The sequence below is a fragment of the Nymphaea colorata genome, chromosome 11 (assembly GCF_008831285.2).
Source record: "Nymphaea colorata isolate Beijing-Zhang1983 chromosome 11, ASM883128v2, whole genome shotgun sequence".
NCBI lineage: Eukaryota > Viridiplantae > Streptophyta > Magnoliopsida > Nymphaeales > Nymphaeaceae > Nymphaea > Nymphaea colorata.
This window is the reverse complement of record NC_045148.1, coordinates 16,435,203-16,451,536: the sequence shown is the minus strand read 5'-3', so window position 1 is coordinate 16,451,536 and position 16,334 is coordinate 16,435,203. Positions and strand designations below refer to the sequence as shown.

The 16,334-nt window shown below is 35.9% G+C and overlaps 2 protein-coding genes across 2 annotated transcripts; both read right to left on the bottom strand.

Annotated features, from left to right (window-relative positions):
• Positions 1 to 1,080: 1,080 nt before the first annotated feature.
• LOC116264092 (peptide methionine sulfoxide reductase B1, chloroplastic) lies at positions 1,081 to 3,456 on the bottom strand. The gene is made up of 5 exons (XM_031644059.1): positions 3,187 to 3,456; positions 2,277 to 2,382; positions 1,838 to 1,903; positions 1,500 to 1,697; positions 1,081 to 1,288 (listed from the first exon to the last, which is right to left on the bottom strand). Exons 1-5 carry the CDS (start codon positions 3,401 to 3,403, stop codon positions 1,261 to 1,263), a joined length of 615 nt encoding a protein of 204 aa, XP_031499919.1. The 5' UTR covers positions 3,404 to 3,456; the 3' UTR covers positions 1,081 to 1,260.
• A 4,174-nt stretch (positions 3,457 to 7,630) lies between these two features.
• On the bottom strand, positions 7,631 to 10,008 carry LOC116264091 (myb-related protein 308-like). Its single transcript, XM_031644058.2, has 3 exons — positions 9,805 to 10,008; positions 9,280 to 9,409; positions 7,631 to 8,451 (listed from the first exon to the last, which is right to left on the bottom strand). The coding sequence occupies exons 1-3, from the start codon at positions 9,932 to 9,934 to the stop codon at positions 7,920 to 7,922; spliced, it is 792 nt and encodes a 263-aa protein (XP_031499918.1). The 5' UTR covers positions 9,935 to 10,008; the 3' UTR covers positions 7,631 to 7,919.
• Positions 10,009 to 16,334: the final 6,326 nt, after the last annotated feature.

Below are 16,334 nucleotides of genomic sequence, written 5' to 3'. Positions count from 1 at the left end.
GGCGATACAATTGAGAAAGCATATTCTATTTGATTGCTGCAAGAAAGGCGAGATCATATCCCGAAAATGAGAAAGGTGAGGCTGATTACTGAGATTAAGGCCAAAACATGAATAGGGAAACAATGTTTCTTTTTTCTTTGTTAAACATAAGGGAGTCGCAACAATCATGTTAAACTATCAGGCTTCTTGTTAAAACTAATGGCAAAATACCTAAGCAATAAACTCATCAGGCTTGGTTGGTGAAAGCCTGTAGCCATCACTTTTCACTAGAAAGTACGATAGTCTGGAATCCAAACTCATGTACGGCTCATGTTTTCTGCCATGAATATAAACCGTGGCTGATTAATAATGACTTGAATCTTTTTGGGGGGCTTCGCACTCCTCTGAAAGCTCATGCTAGCAAAGCCTAGCATTTCTAATCGCTCACAGTTCACCCACTCTGTTAGAGGCATCCCCTTGTTCAAATTCCATGAATAATTTGACAAAAGGTTCAGAAATTTCCGGATTTCAAAAGAAATAAAGCTTTTACATATTCTTTGTGAAGTTCTTAAATCACCTGTCCATGGCCAAACAGTAGAAACACATTCGGTTAATACATCAGAGATTTGCTTAGAGATTTGCTTAGGAAGTTGAATCGAAAGCCTTCGACTTGAAGGATGTTAAATCAAGGGTTCAGTACATCTGCTAGCATTTGTTTTTGGTTACGAGCACTTACAGAGACCAGGAACAAAAATATCAAGGAAAAGATGCGCGTGATACATGTTGATTAGGCAACATTCTTACACTTGTTATTCTGGCTATCTCAATTTGAAATCGACTAGAAACCATAATACGTGTGAAGAGTTGACAAGTAAAAAGGAAGGGGTTTAATTCTCTTGAGGTTCTTGAGAATCATGTATCTTGGCTACAAGTTTGACAGCTACGAAACAAGTTGTATACGGATATTCAACACCCCAGCTCTCAGAAATGAGACCTATAGATTCTTTTAAGTTCCATTTGGAAACACATGGATTCAGGTAAATCAGACCGTTAGAAGAAGAAAATGGACAAGGGCCAAGGAAATAGAGATATACAAGAGGGTGCGATCAGAAGATTATCATCTGCATCAACCATCGGTGCAAACTAGACTGTCATTCACTGTTCATGTTATACATTAAGACACTTAAAAGGACATTGACTCACCGGACACAGGGTAATGAATCGCATACGGATTTTTCGACCATATATTTGTGTCCCTAAGCTCTTTCCTGCAATTTTCTTCTAGAGAGGCTTTAGCTTCAATGATACACTGTAACAAAAGCCAAAACAATGATGTGAATACTTGAAATCAGGCAATTTTCAACATGTCAAGATATACAAATCTTATCCGTCCAAACGAGACTTAAAAAATGTCTTACTGACTGACACAATGGAACAATAAGAAGAGAAGAAATAAAGACGAAACTAAAGCATGTATTTACTGACTGATACAACAGAACAATGAGAAGAGAAGAAATAACCTGTTGATGCAGTAACGCTTCCCGGTAGGTGGTGGACCGTCATCAAATACATGGCCCAGATGAGCATCACATACTGCACATAGAACTTCCTGTCTAGGCATGAAGATAATGGACATATCCAATTTTGATTTCACATTATCTCCCACAGGTTCATAATAAGATGGCCAACCAGTCCCACTGTCAAACTTCGTATTAGATCTGTAAATTTACAAAATACAATTTGATACATCTTCGCTTTAGCATCAGAAGCAATTGCCTTGCACATAAATCTAAGAATATATCACGTGAAAACCATACAACTTAGTATGATTAGTTTGCAATTCTATAAAACAACTTACTCAAATAAAGGAGCGTCGCAACAGATACAATGATATGTCCCAGGAGTTTTAGTGTTCCAATATTCCCTACATAGTTCCATAATCAATAAAGTCAGTAACCAGACGCATAGTGCCATATGAATAATTCAAGTGGCTTCTCGCTCCCTTGTCTATCTTTCCCTGAACAGCAACCAATCAACCGAGAGTCAAAAAACGGAACTTCTTCTTCTTCTTCTTCTTCTTCTTTTTATTGTCGCATTCTTGTTTGTGTAACGGCAAGCTGGGGTTAGGCACCCTCAGACTATGCCAACAAATACAGTTTGGATTGTTGATCTCTTAACCTCAGTCAAGTAACAGGTTGAAACGCTTAGGCTCACACTGAACTCTTGTTGGCGTCAGAGTTGGGACAGATATGCCCTCAATTACTCCACAAAACAAAAAATAGAGAAGAAGGCCATACCCAGTGAAAGCTCTCTCGGTCCCTTTCTGTCGAGTTACATAGAACTGCTGCTCGGTAAGGCGTTTTCTCCATTCATCATCACTAACCTTCGAATTGTCCACCTTCCCTGTTTCAGTACCAACAAATTATCATTCCCAAACAATGAATAAGAGCTCCCAAGTTCTATCATTGTCCATTATTAAGTTCACTTTTGTAGTAGTATCTTTCTCCACAGTCAGCCATTTATCACTAAAGCTGTCTTCGCCTGCAAAAGGCCAGGCCAAGGTAGCTATAGAGGATTTGTTAGCACCGGGGAAAAAAGTTTGACGGTGAAAACACAACTAGGAGACTAACATTCAACAGCAAACGCGACCGAAGCCCAATCCGAGCAACCATTTTCGGCCATACAGAGAAGATAATGAACAATTAAATTCGCATGCAAACAGAGGACGATGACAGGAATTGACGGAACAAATCCCTAAGGAGAAGAAGTGCAAAATAATCACGAAAAACGCTCCATGCCAGTCCACGTTATACACAAGGACGCCTTTACGCTTACCACCTCCTTTAACGAAAGCGATAATAGAGACACAAATTGCTTAACTCCATAATAAAAACGATTTCTTACTAGAAATCCCAGTCATCTGAAAAAGGCTTTCGGAATCCCTCTACTCTGCAAATCCTAACTGTTGCAACTTCCAATAACCCCCAAAGAGAACAGGACACACACAATTCCAGAACATTCACTAAAATCCTGCTTTTGGGTAGGTATCAACAGTAAAGCGAACAAAGAAAAGATTTCCAAAATCCCTCAACTACCCAAACCCAAACTGGTTCCAATCAAGCCCAAGAAAAATGTTACCGAAAGCGACGTCATACCAACAAGCAACCGATCCAAGATTGTCGGAATCGGATAGAGAAGACAGGAGACCTTGTGAAGCTTGTTCCTTGCTCATGGCGGACGGAGACGAACCCATCCCTCGTCGGTTCTTGTTGCTCCTACTGGACAGAGCGAGGGAGAATCTTCGGCAGAGCCACGGCCTCGTCGAGATAGTTTCGGAACTCAACCGAGGGGGGGAGGACAAGAAGACGCGAGCGGAAGAAGACACCGAAGATGAAGAAGCAGCGAGAACGTTATACGCTGCCATTGCGAAACCGAGTGTCCGTGGAGGCGGACTCGTCCGGCCGCCTTTCGCGCCACCGCCACGGCTTAATCCCTGACTAGCCGCTGGCTGTCGTGGCAGCTGCTCGCTCTCACGATGAGGGGTTGGTGGGACCAAGTTGTGGGACCCAACTGTTCCTATTGGATCTGATTTTTCAATCTCAAAATCTGGATCGAAAACGAGATCCAGCACTGTAGAGTTCATTTTTTAATAAGTATAAAGCCCCGTGAAGAGTTAGAAAAAAATTGTCGTTATCAAATATTTTTAAATGTTTTTTTAATTATTTTTCAGTGAAAAGCAAAAAATAATGAAACCTAAGGAAAGGGTCTTTCATTAAAGTAGAAGCAATGTTTTTAGAAGCCAAAATTTTGAGGATTTCAAATTCGAGGCTATCAAACACCCCTTTAGAAGAAAATGAGAAAATTAGTAATCTATTATTTTTCTTTCTCTCAATGAAATTAAATCAGATTCTGACTCTTGGGTAACATGTACAACTCTTTCTTTTCTTTCTTTATTCAATGCACAACAGCTAGCGAGAAGAAAAAGTGAGTTATTCGTATTAAAGTATGATCAGTATCGTTACCTCATTGTCTTTAATATCAGGTTGTTCTTAATAAACATAGAGATATCAATCATATGAAAAATTTGGTGTTTATGCACATTCTTAACGGATCGAATCCGATTAATTATAATTAGTCGTTTAAGTGGATTTGGAAATGACTTTTCTTTATCTAAATCCTAATTTAAATACATGCTTAATTAATCTCTAACATGAGAGTTTTCAGTCCTTTTAACTTTGAGTAACTAAAATCCTAACATCTGATCTCTCCGACTCGTGTTTGAACAGGTGATGACAAAGCAAAACTGCTTGGAAATTTTGAACGTTTGTTGGCCGTCAGCTTATCTAATTCTCCTCATTCCTTGGGATGTGACCTTGTGGGTCCCGTCCCGCTGATAAATGGGAAAGGACACTATTTCCTTTCAACCAAATTTATTAGTTAAACAAAAAAAATAAAAGCAATGAACTATATAATATTCAACCCTCAGGTCTTTCTCCCTAAAAAAAGCAACGTCAACTTTCTATACTATATATATATATATATATATATATATATATATATATATATATATAGAGAGAGAGAGAGAGAGAGAGAGAGAGAAAAAAAAAGAAAGAGAAAGAGGATAAAAACTTCATGTACATTTTGTTTTTGACTTATTTTTTTGATTTCTACCAATCAACATATAATATATATATATATATATATATATATATATATATATATATTATTTGTGAATTTGGGTTTGAACAAACAAATCTTTCCATCTCTCATAATACACCACCTGGCTCATAGCGCGTTTGGTTGAAGACAAGTCATAGGGTAGGGGTGATTGGATGAAACCTAATAGGTCCATATATTTATCTCTATATAAAATGAAACCAAGTAAGTACTTCTTGGTTGATTTACGGTGTTAGATGTGTTTGTAGGAAACTAAGTAGGTATTTCTTGGTTGGTTTGTGCGGGTAGTTGTGTTTATCAATGGCTAACCAAAAAAGGCGCATTAAATTAATTTTCATTGCGAGGATGAGTTCGTCAAAGACGACGGATCATTATGCAGAAAGGTGGCAAAAAGAAAAGATAATGTACTTTACCGGCTATCCGTATGTAGAATGAAATACTTTTCTTGCTCTTTCAAAAGCTAACTTCTATTTGACATGTGAAGTTGAACTAAGATAAAGAGGTAATTGCCAATGGAGTAAATCATTCACATTTTTACTTTTAACTATACTCTTCTACCTGTGATCAACAATTGATACATTTTGATTTTTTGGATGTTGATGCTTATACACAGCCAAGTTCATTTAATCAATCAGATGTGAATATTATTTTATGAAGTCAGATTTAGTGGTTTGGATATCGTATTATATACAAAGCATTTATATCCTTATACTTCATTTGTTATGTCCGAAATCATGATATTCTTTTAGATTTTTGCCATTTTCTCTTAACCTAATAAGTTAGACCAACTGGATTATTTATCAGAAGTACGCAGTCATAACACGTGACCTGCAAAGCCGAAGACTTTCTATGCTCGCATCGAAGGTGGTGATAACTTAATAAAAAGATCTTTGACAAGATTCGAGTTTGGTTCATTGCCACATCCGAGTGGTGGCGCGCGTCATAAATGGACAGATCAATCATCTTGTGACGACTATTGATCATCATAATGGATGTACAAATGACAGCTCAAGATTGTGGATCTGAACCATATCGCTGAAGGCTTGCCTGAATAATGGTGCAGAATCTGACCATGAATAAGATTGGGCCTCTTCTCTCTCTTATATATATATATATATATATATATTAGATCTTGACTTCTCTCAATACTAACGCCCCAATTAAATCATATTTGAATGATCATAAGAAAGAGAGAAAAACAAAAATAAATGTTTAGGTTATATATATATATATATATATATATGTACGCGCGCTAAATAGATGCTAAAGCACGTTTGATCTAGGAATAAAAATGTATGAACTAACACTAGATAGATAGATGACAAAAATATTCATCACCCTTTTAGTTTTGTTTTTCTTTCAAATGTTCATCTCTTACTATGAATTTAATGGCCTTCATAAATGAGTTGAGTGATTTTGAATAGCCAAATTCACCATTAAATTCATATATATATATATAGGAATTTAATGTTGTCATGGATCGATGTTGCTAGACGGTTAATATTTAAAGCTGTCATTAGAAAACAGCCATTAAAATACCAAGGTTTTTAATGTGGTGGCGGTTTATGGTGGATTTAATGACAATTCATGGCCTTTTCAGCAAAGAACTTTTAAATCAAGACAACTATCTAGAAATACACACACACACACACAAAGTAAAAATCAGACCTATTAAAATGAATTATCAAAGTACTACAATCTAACCTTGTAGATATGATCTTAAAAATGACTTAGCGAGAAACATATATTTAAGTTAGTTATTTTTCTACTTTAATGGTGTATATCATCAAAATTAAATTTTGACAATAGATAAGATCATTTTTTTTTACAAAAGTAACTTAAATTAAAGCATGATTTGATGTAAAGTTAGTGTTTCTAAATGCATTAGGAGGTTCGCATTTTTTTAAAACTCTTTTTAACACAAAATTAGGAGGTCACGCTCTTACACCTTGCGGTTTGGCATTTACCAACACTACATATATATATATATATATATATATATATATATATATATATATATATATATATATATATATATATATATATAGGAAAGTTGGTAAAAACCATACCACTTGAGTAAGAAAGATAAACCTAACTTATTTATATTAATTATTTAAAATATTTTTTTACAATTAACCTTATAAATATGATTTTAAGAGTGGTTTGGTGAGAAACATACATTAAGTTAGTTGTTTTCTTACGTAAATAATGTTTTCTAATAATATAAAAATGAAGGACTCTTATAACATCAAAATTTTGGTAGTAAAAAAGATCTTTTTTTCTAAAAAAGAAAATGAGTTAAACTAAAACATGATTTAGATGAAACTAGTGTTTGTGAAGGTTCACATTTTGTTTAAAACATCTTTTAATATAAATTTAAAAGTTCTGGTTTTTATCCTTTAAGTGGTTTGGTATCTAGCAATCTCTCTCTCTCTCTCTCTCTTTATTTATATATATATATATATATATATATATATATATATATATATATATATATATATATATATATATATATATATATATATATATATATATATATATATATATATATATATATATCAGTTGGGTTTTGGTTTTGGGATTTTTATGTTCTTGCTTGCCATGTCGTATCTGATTAATTTTTTTATATTTACTTCAAAGAATGGTCCGATCCATTTGCGTCCCTATTAATGATATATATTCACCACTTATACATCATATGCACCCTGCAGCACAGCCCAAATGATAAAAGAAAATGGACATATATGGTATGTCAAACTCTTACCCTCAGAACCTTTGAGGAATAATAGGAGAAAAACAAGTGGGCACTTCCAAAATTTGGCACTCACTGCCTTCTGTGGAAGCCATGAACATGGCAGACTTGAACGTTTGAGAGCGACCGAGGGGCCGGCCATGGAAGCTCGGTGCCCACCATGTGCACATCTTTGTTAAGAAACATCCATCCATCCATTCATCACATTAGGTACACAGAGGATTGGTACAAATAATAAATGAGATTCACTTCATTTGAGATTTACATCTTATCCACTACCACATCTTTGACGGATATATATATATATATATATATATTCAAAACAACCAGTCACAACCATGGTAGTTTTCTCTTCTTCCTCCCATTGCATGACCAACCATTCTCTCACACTCACTCAACTACCAAGAGAGAGAGAGAGACCGAGCGCTACTGTACTTACATTTTTCTTTCTTTCTTTCTTCTACAATAATAGGTGAGTTCTGAACAGGTACGAAGTACTGAATCTGATGATTTAATTGAATAGAAGCAATGTAGGTGGCTTGGGGTCGGGCACGGGTCGAAGATGGCACATTGTGGTGGAAGAAGAAGGGATCTCAGAACTTGGTGGTGAGGATGGTGGTGGCGGTGATGGTGCTTTAGGGTAGGGAAGATGGCGACGTAGAGACGGCGGCGGAGGTGGCGGAGGAGGGGTGGTGATGCTCAGCTCTAGGTTCAAGTCCGGCAACAACGTGCTCTCCGCCTCGCTGGTTGCAGCACCGGATGGCTGCTGCCGGCCTTCGTCGACGTGATCCTTGTGCTGTTTCTTGGTCGCTTCACTGAATCGATCTTCATTTTCTTTGTGGGGCTTGCTCTCCGCACTGGTAGGCCTCGAGAGGGATGAGGTGGTGCTGTGAGAGCGCTGGGGCCGCTGCCAGCACGGTGTGATCTTGTGGTTCTTGGGGTCGATGCCCATGCTGATGAGCTTCTTCCTCAGGTGGGAATTCCAGTAGTTTTTTATCTCGTTGTCCGTGCGCCCCGGCAACCTCCCGGCAATCAACGACCACCTGAGCAATGAAGAAGCGATTCATAAGCGCTAACGTTTCTAAGCAGGAAAGATGTTGTACGAGCGTAAAAAAGCAAGGCAGAAAAGCGAATCTTGGGAAAGGGCAGCAACTTTTTCATGATCAGTCTGCAATTTTTTATAAGAGTAAACAAATTTGTACAGTAAAAAATCATGCATCCCTGAGATATAGGCAGAGAACGAAAAATTTGTCTTTTCTTTTTCCGTTTTCTGCAGCGAAAAAAAAAAATGCTCTATATTATGTGCTCTCATGTTCATGGCCAACCGAACTGCAACATTTCGAGTGCAGACTCCATTATGCTGCCATGAAGCGAGTAACTGATGAGTTGCTTCATCTTAATACTTCCAACGAATAACAATCACTTACGTATGTAAAAAAGGACTCACCTAACCTAAGACTTGAATTTTAAGCGACACCTATCTCATGCTGTCAGAACGACTCTCTCACCATATTGTCGTAAAATGTCATTTTACTTCATCATGCTCTTATGCCGATTTTACTGTGAAAACTCATGATGTATTCTGATGCCAGTACTCCTCTTCAAACCAACATTCGAAGGATGGGGGAGAGACCTTAAGTCAAAATCCCCGTCAAAATTTAACCGTGATTTCAATGAATGGTTTAAGCGGGCATGGCAGGCGAACAATTCCCGTTCCTCGGTACAATAATGCCGGGAGAAACATACGGAATACATGTTATATGTAGAATTTGACGGCAATTTTCATTAGCAACATGAAGATCGATCGTGCATAAATTGATTTGGAAGATCTAGGATGAACCGCGTTTGAGGCTTAAGCAATTGATGATCACCTGTTGCCCAGGAGTGCGTGCAGCTTGATGATGAGATCTTCTTCGTCTTCCGCGAAGTTGCCACGCTTAAGATCTGGCCTGAGGTAGTTGATCCATCTCAGCCTGCAACTCTTCCCACACCGCAGCAATCCTAAAGGCACACAAAGGCGATCTCATCAACAACCTGGGAAAGGCAGAGCCGCAGAGCCATGTCCAAGTGACATGCATCACCTTCTCAAATTCCAAGTAATCATTTTCTTGAGAAGAATTTGAAGAACTCCATCTATGTATGCGTCGATCCTACTGGTATTAGGCACTTCTAAGTTGCAACCCACCTTTCAGTGGGAGCATGGAAATTTGATTTTCCTCTCGAGAAATGAGAAGCCTTCTGACTATGGCAATCTACAAGATTCGGTTGCATAATTTTTTAAGGACAATTGAGCCTTCTTTGCCACAGCAGAACTAATAGTTGCAACTCTCTCTCTCTTGCCTTATTACATGCGTCTAAGAAAAGGAGGGATGGGGATGAAGGAAGGTGAATCTCACCGGCAGCCTGAGGGAGCGAGCGCCAACATCCTTCTCCGTGCTCTCGGATGTAGTCGATGAGCTTCTGGTCCTCCTGCTTCGTCCATGCTCCCTTGTTGGTGTCTTGTTTCTCACAGCACGGTCTCCTCATGGTACCTACTCCTTTGTGGAGAGAGAGAGAGAGGCAGCGGATAGAGTGGGGAAGGGGAATTATATGCAGCAGCAGCAGGAGGATCAGGTGGCCGAGGCAAGTGGGGCGTGTTGCCCCCATAAGAGTTCGAGTGGGTGGAAAGAAGCGGTTGACTTGGAATGACGGTTAGCACGCATGCAGGTGACCCCCTCTCTCTCTCTCTCTCTCTCTCTCTCTCTCTCTCTCTCTCTCTTTCTCTCTCTAAAATATATATATATATATATATATTATATATATTTATATATATATATATGTCTTAGAGAGAGAAAGAAGCTAATATATATATATATATATGTCTTAGAGAGAGAAAAAAGAGAGAAGATTTGGAGGTAGAGCATGAGTGAGAAAGAAAGAAAAGAAAGGGTTGGAAGTTTGGAGAGGGAAGGGGGACGGGGAAGTCGTCACATGATTCACCCTCTTTTGACCGTCGGTTCTACGTTTCTGTAGCCGATTACTCTCGTCTTCAACCTTCCCCTCTCGTTTCATTTCACTATTTATTTTCTTTATGCATGGCGTGCCGCTTTTTATATAAATAAATAAATAAACAAATATATATATTAAGTAATAAATCGAGTTGAGATATTCAAAAATATATTTCGATATTTTAATGTATAAATTAGATTTTAAGACTCAAAGGTTAATGAAATTAATTGTTGACCTTGCCTCTGGATGCGTGTGTGTACGTGGATGTCGTAGCTTTAACTTGGATATTTCCAATCCGTTTTTACGGTTTGATTTGTTAGACTGACGTGAAATTCAAATGACTAGACGGCAACTTTCCATATATTTTAGACAATTTAGATTATAAGGTTATGTTTGGAGAGATGAGAAGGAAAGAATTTTAATGGACGCAAAAGACAAGAAAATAAAGAGAGGAAAAATTATGAGGAAGAAAAGAAAATGAAATGAATTGAACTATCACCAAACTTGTTTGGATACGAACTAAAAAGAAAAAAAAAAAAAGAAAATGTCAAAATCGTGGTTATTTATTTGTGTAAAAGAAAAGGAAAAAAAATTATCGTTGTTTATAATATCCCCAGCACTCATAATATATGTCTACACGCGTAAAGGAATTGTTATTTATTACAGATATTTACCTGAAAGTTTTAATTAAATCATATGAATGAAAAATTTTGTTTAATTATTTTAACAAACTGAAACGTTAAAGGGGGAAAAGGATAATGTGGGGTTGAGTGTAAGGAAATATGAGAGATAAATAAAAAGGGATGAGAGAGAGAGAACTGTTGTATGAAACTTGATTTATACTATACATTCATATGCGAGAGAGAGAAAGAGATTTTTTTTCTTTATAAGGGTATTTATGTCATTTTATACAAATACGGATTTCGCCCTAATCCTTATGTTGAGAGGAGGGTCGCAGTTTTATTTAGTCTTCTCTAAGAGTGTGAGTGTAGGAGATTTTTGTTCCGAACCACGTAAATATTTGTCTTCTTCATTGTTGTTTTTAATTTCTTCTTGAGAGTGCCAAAAAAGAGTCTCATGTTGTTCCTAACACAAGAATCAGGTTCACTTGGATTCATAATAACATCCTTAATTTTAAGATCAACAAAGAGTCTTAATTTTGAAAATTAGGCATAAACCTTAGGTGGGTGGTCATATATAATTATCTTGACATATGTAACTATTCTTCTTGATTGCGACTTCGTAAGATTTTGGTGTGCAAGTCCAAAAGCACCACGATTTCGTGCCTAAGTTTATCAGCACGATGATCACATTCATATGATTCATTTCGAGAAAAGAGATTCACGAAAACATCAGTCTAAGTTGTGATGTGATTCCCAAATCTCTCACGGAGACGAGTTAGATCTATGACTTTGAAAAAAGAAAAATGCATATTGTCAAAACGATTATATGCAACTGTGTTGTTCTATATTATCATCAAAGCTCTCATAAAGTTTGATTCATGCGTAAATAATTTTTCACTTCTTTTTTTAGTTATATTTAGAACTTACCTTTTCATTCGTAAAGTCACCAAAAAGGCATTCAAAATAAAGTTTGACAGGTATAGACCATGTCACTTCACTTTCGTCAAGGACTCTAGAGAACCCATATGCTTAAAAATTGATATTTAAAGTCATTTTTTGTACATAAACTTATAAACATGATTTTTTGGAGCAACTTGGTAGTAAGCATAAATTGAGTCAATTATTTTTAAAGTTCAAATTATTCGTTACGAAATTAACAGCTTTTATAGCATAAAAAAAATTGATAGCAAAAAAAAAAAAATCAAAGATTTTCATGAGGATATATAACATGAACTAAAACATGATTTATATTAAATTGGTAATTTATAAACATGCACCTTTTTAAAGTTGCAGAACCCTACTTCTAGTACTCACTAGTATTAAGGTTGTGATTACCATAGATCTGGTTTGAATATTTGTCAATTTTTAGTGTACCGGATTTGATTCTAATCGAATCAGAGGTGGAGCCAAAAAAATTTTATAAGGAGGGCCAAATTAAAGTTTCAAAATTTTGATATGAGCCAAACTATCATTTTTCTCATTTTTCAAAATTTTTATATAAGACAAGTAAAATTTTTAAAAATTTAGATTTATATATATATATAGGTGGAACTAAGCCCCTGCAGACCTTACCTTGGCTCCGCCCCTGGATCTGACCTCAATACATTTTTTGCTGCCAGGTATTCGATGGTCGACATCACCATCGGCGAGCAACCGACGACAGAGGGACCCGGACAGCAGCATCCGGCGCATGCATGCACCCATACACATGCGCACACAGACAACCCACCAACCAAATGCCATTAAGAAGGAGAAAATGGGCAGTTGGAACTATTGATAGGTGAAGGAAGACCGAACTGTTGTTGGCCATGAATCTGAGACACCTACCAAGCAATCACACTTCAAAACCGATGCCTCTCTGCATTTTCCCAGGGAAAATTTAGACTGGCGTTTGAAAGAAAAGATGATGACTGAACTGCTGTTCAAGTTGGCGCCATGAACTTGCACTGTGAACAGGTTGACCGGACGTTGCAGGGATTGGATTGAAGTGCAGAGGAAATGTCTTATTCTGCGAGTACATAATGGAGAGGCCCGCTGGTGTTCCGATTCCAGAGCTCAGCTTTTCTTATTGAAATTAAAAAGCGTTTGCAGAAAACATGCTTTTTAGCACAAGAAAAAGCTGCATTGTTGCGAGTGCCTTCCTTTATATATATATATATATATATGCCAATGTTCAAATTTTAGGCTATGTTTGTTTAATTCGGATATAAGATTCTCTAAATAATTCTTACCTGCCATTTTTGTTGAATTTTTCTTCTTCATGTGCACAGGTTTTCTTTTCTTTTCATGTTATGCAAACAAGAAAGAGGAGCAGCCTATTGCCGACAAAACTAGAAATCTAAGAATAGGTCGCCAAAAATCAGCCAACTAGTGCAATTCAATGAAGAGTTCACCAAAAATTAATGGGGAGATGAATAAAGCACATTAATTATTTTCGAAATCCGCCCCAAGGGTGTCCACTTTTAAAAATTTTTAAAAAATTATATTTTTAGCTTCTGTTAAAATTTTAAAACTATAATTCGGACAAGTAATCAACTGGCAATCGTCTAGGACAAGTAATGAACTGGCAATAGTCTAAAAACTTTAGATGAATACCATAGTATTCATATATGACCATTTCTTTTGCTTTATATGCAGCAAAAAAAAAAAAGTCTAGAGGCTTAGTGGCACCCCTAGGATTTGAACCATGACAGCTTTCCATACAGTTAAACTCCAAGTCAATACTGCACCGCCTAACCTATCACGGGGTGACAGCTTTAGCCAATAAAACCCTATGACTAGGCCGGCAGTTAGACACACAATCATAAAAAACAGTCCGAGTAATTTTTTTTTTTAATATAGTGAGTCATTATTTTTTCGCTGTTCCGAATAGATGTCATAGCCCCTATACCTTAAGGGGTACAAATTCTTACCATCTCATTAACCAACCAAAAAATTGAGGTAGATTCATGTACTCATATAACATAGTGTTTCATGATTCTACTCTATTTTTTTTTTGTCACATTCGTAGATAGTAACAATTTGTTATAGTCATGAAGGGTTCATAGAACATGCTTTGAGCCCTTTTGACGGTTTAGGAAAGTAGTGCCATGGGTCATGACATTGATAACGAGTTTCGTAGCAAACACTTTTTTAAAGTAGGCCGCGTTGCAGCTCAATGATCTACACCTCTCAAAAAAAAAAAAAAAAAACAATTACAAAAGAACAACATATCACCAAAAGAAAATAATTCCCTTAACGAAATACCTGTGGTTGTAATGGAAGTTTTCTTTTAAAAGAAAATTGGTAAGCAAATTAGCCCTATAATCTTTGTGCTATGAGAGTTACATAAATCTATATTTATTCAATCTTGTGCTATAGATGTTTTCTAGGCCCAAGAGTGTTGGATCCAACAACTAACTAAGATTTAATGTAGCATTAGGATGACACATTAAAATAAATGGTTTTATAAGGACTAGTTTAATACATATATATATATATATATATATATATATATTATTGTAATCAGTTTTAAAAAAAAAAAGCGGTCTATGTGAATAACATCTACTTTTAAAAATTTGTTTTTGCCAAAAACGAGTTTGGCAAAAGTCAATTTTTGGGTGATCCAAACGTGTTTTACGATTTAAAAACGAGTTTTGGGGAGTCATCCAATCGTCATGGAACTTCTTGGAGGAAAAAAAAATCTTTTAGAGTTTTATGTTTGAGATGCTTATCAACTGGCATGATTGATGGAGACCTCTTGACTCTTCAACTTGCAGTTAGAAAGAAGGGTTTTAAATTTATTTTTGTTTAAACTTTTATATTATTTTGTGTTTCAAATTGTTGGGTTTTATAAATATGTGCAGTTCCATCTTTTATTAAGAAGCTTACTGAAAAGTCCAATCATGAACACTCACAATCAAGAACGGCCAAAAGGAGAACTCCAAGAAATTAAGACTCACTTTTTTTTTGGCTTACGTAAGGAGTGACACTTGAATGAAATTGATCCTCAACTACCCATCTGTCTTATTACACCAACCAGTTGCTTTGGGTTTATCTTAATATCATGCTTTTCAAAAGCACGAGAACTGTATAAACTTTGAATTTTTATGTAGATAATTTAATTATTTGTTTTGTTTAAAAAAATAAAAAAAGAAAAATGCAGTTAATGTTTTGGCAAGTAACAATCACCCATTGAGCTTTTAAAACTTAACAAATAGGCGCTCAATTTCATTAAGAAATCGTAGAAAAACCATACTGATTAGGATTACGAGTTAAAACTAAACTCGAAAGGGCATGACATAATTGGTCAAGCTGGTGAGTTAGTGAAAGCTCGTTCACCAGTTTGGTTCTTGTGAATGTTATTCATCTTTAACTGTAAATAGGGGTAGATACTATTATTAAGTTGAAAAAAGTAACCATAAGTTTATCAAGATGTATTAATTTTTTTTTATGTAAAATAATAACAAAAATGCGCCTATTTTGTATAAAATAAGAATCCTTGTTCATGAAAGGTATTTTGCCATTTTATTTCAAGTTTCATATTATATATTCAGTGGCAGCTTTTCGGAAATTCATCTTCAAAGTTAAACAACTGTTTGTTAACCTTAAACGGCGAAACAACGATTCGTTATTTCGTCCAAATATTAAGTGGTCTTTAAAAGACTGACAGGTCTAGAAGGGCATCGATTCATTCTCATAGGAGTTATGTTTGTTTTAAGTAATGGAGGTACAACACATAAGTTAAAAGGTGCATTACTGCTATCATTGACCCTGATGCAACTCAAGACTCGAAAAGCAAGACCGGAAAAGCAAAAGAATTTTTGTTTTTTCTTGGCTTGGACTTGGTTGTAATCCTCCCGCTTACCTTATATGTATTAATAGTAAAACTTGGTCATCTTCAATTCAATTATTAGCAAATCAATCCGATTCGTTTAATCATCCTCCATTGAGTTATTATCAAATCAATTTGAATCATGTTACGCATCATTTATTGTTTATTTCTTATTATTTTATAAATGATTCTAATGTTTCCTTTAAATTGATTTTTGTATATTCTTTTAAATGAACCTTTTGCTAATTGATAACCCAAGTGGTTAAATTGGTCGGTGCATTGACTCAGCAGCCTAGCTGATCGGTTTCAATTTTTTGCAGTTTTTGCTGTATCTCTCAGCTAAACGTTCTTCAAAAAAAAGAAAAACGATTTGTGATGTTTTTTTTTTGCAGGAATTGTTATTTTCGAATAAATATTTAATTTAAAAAATTAAGAAATAGAACATCAGTTAGCGACGTCTTGTGTTTGGTTGTTGGTTTCATCCGTCACCGTGAGGCGCCAA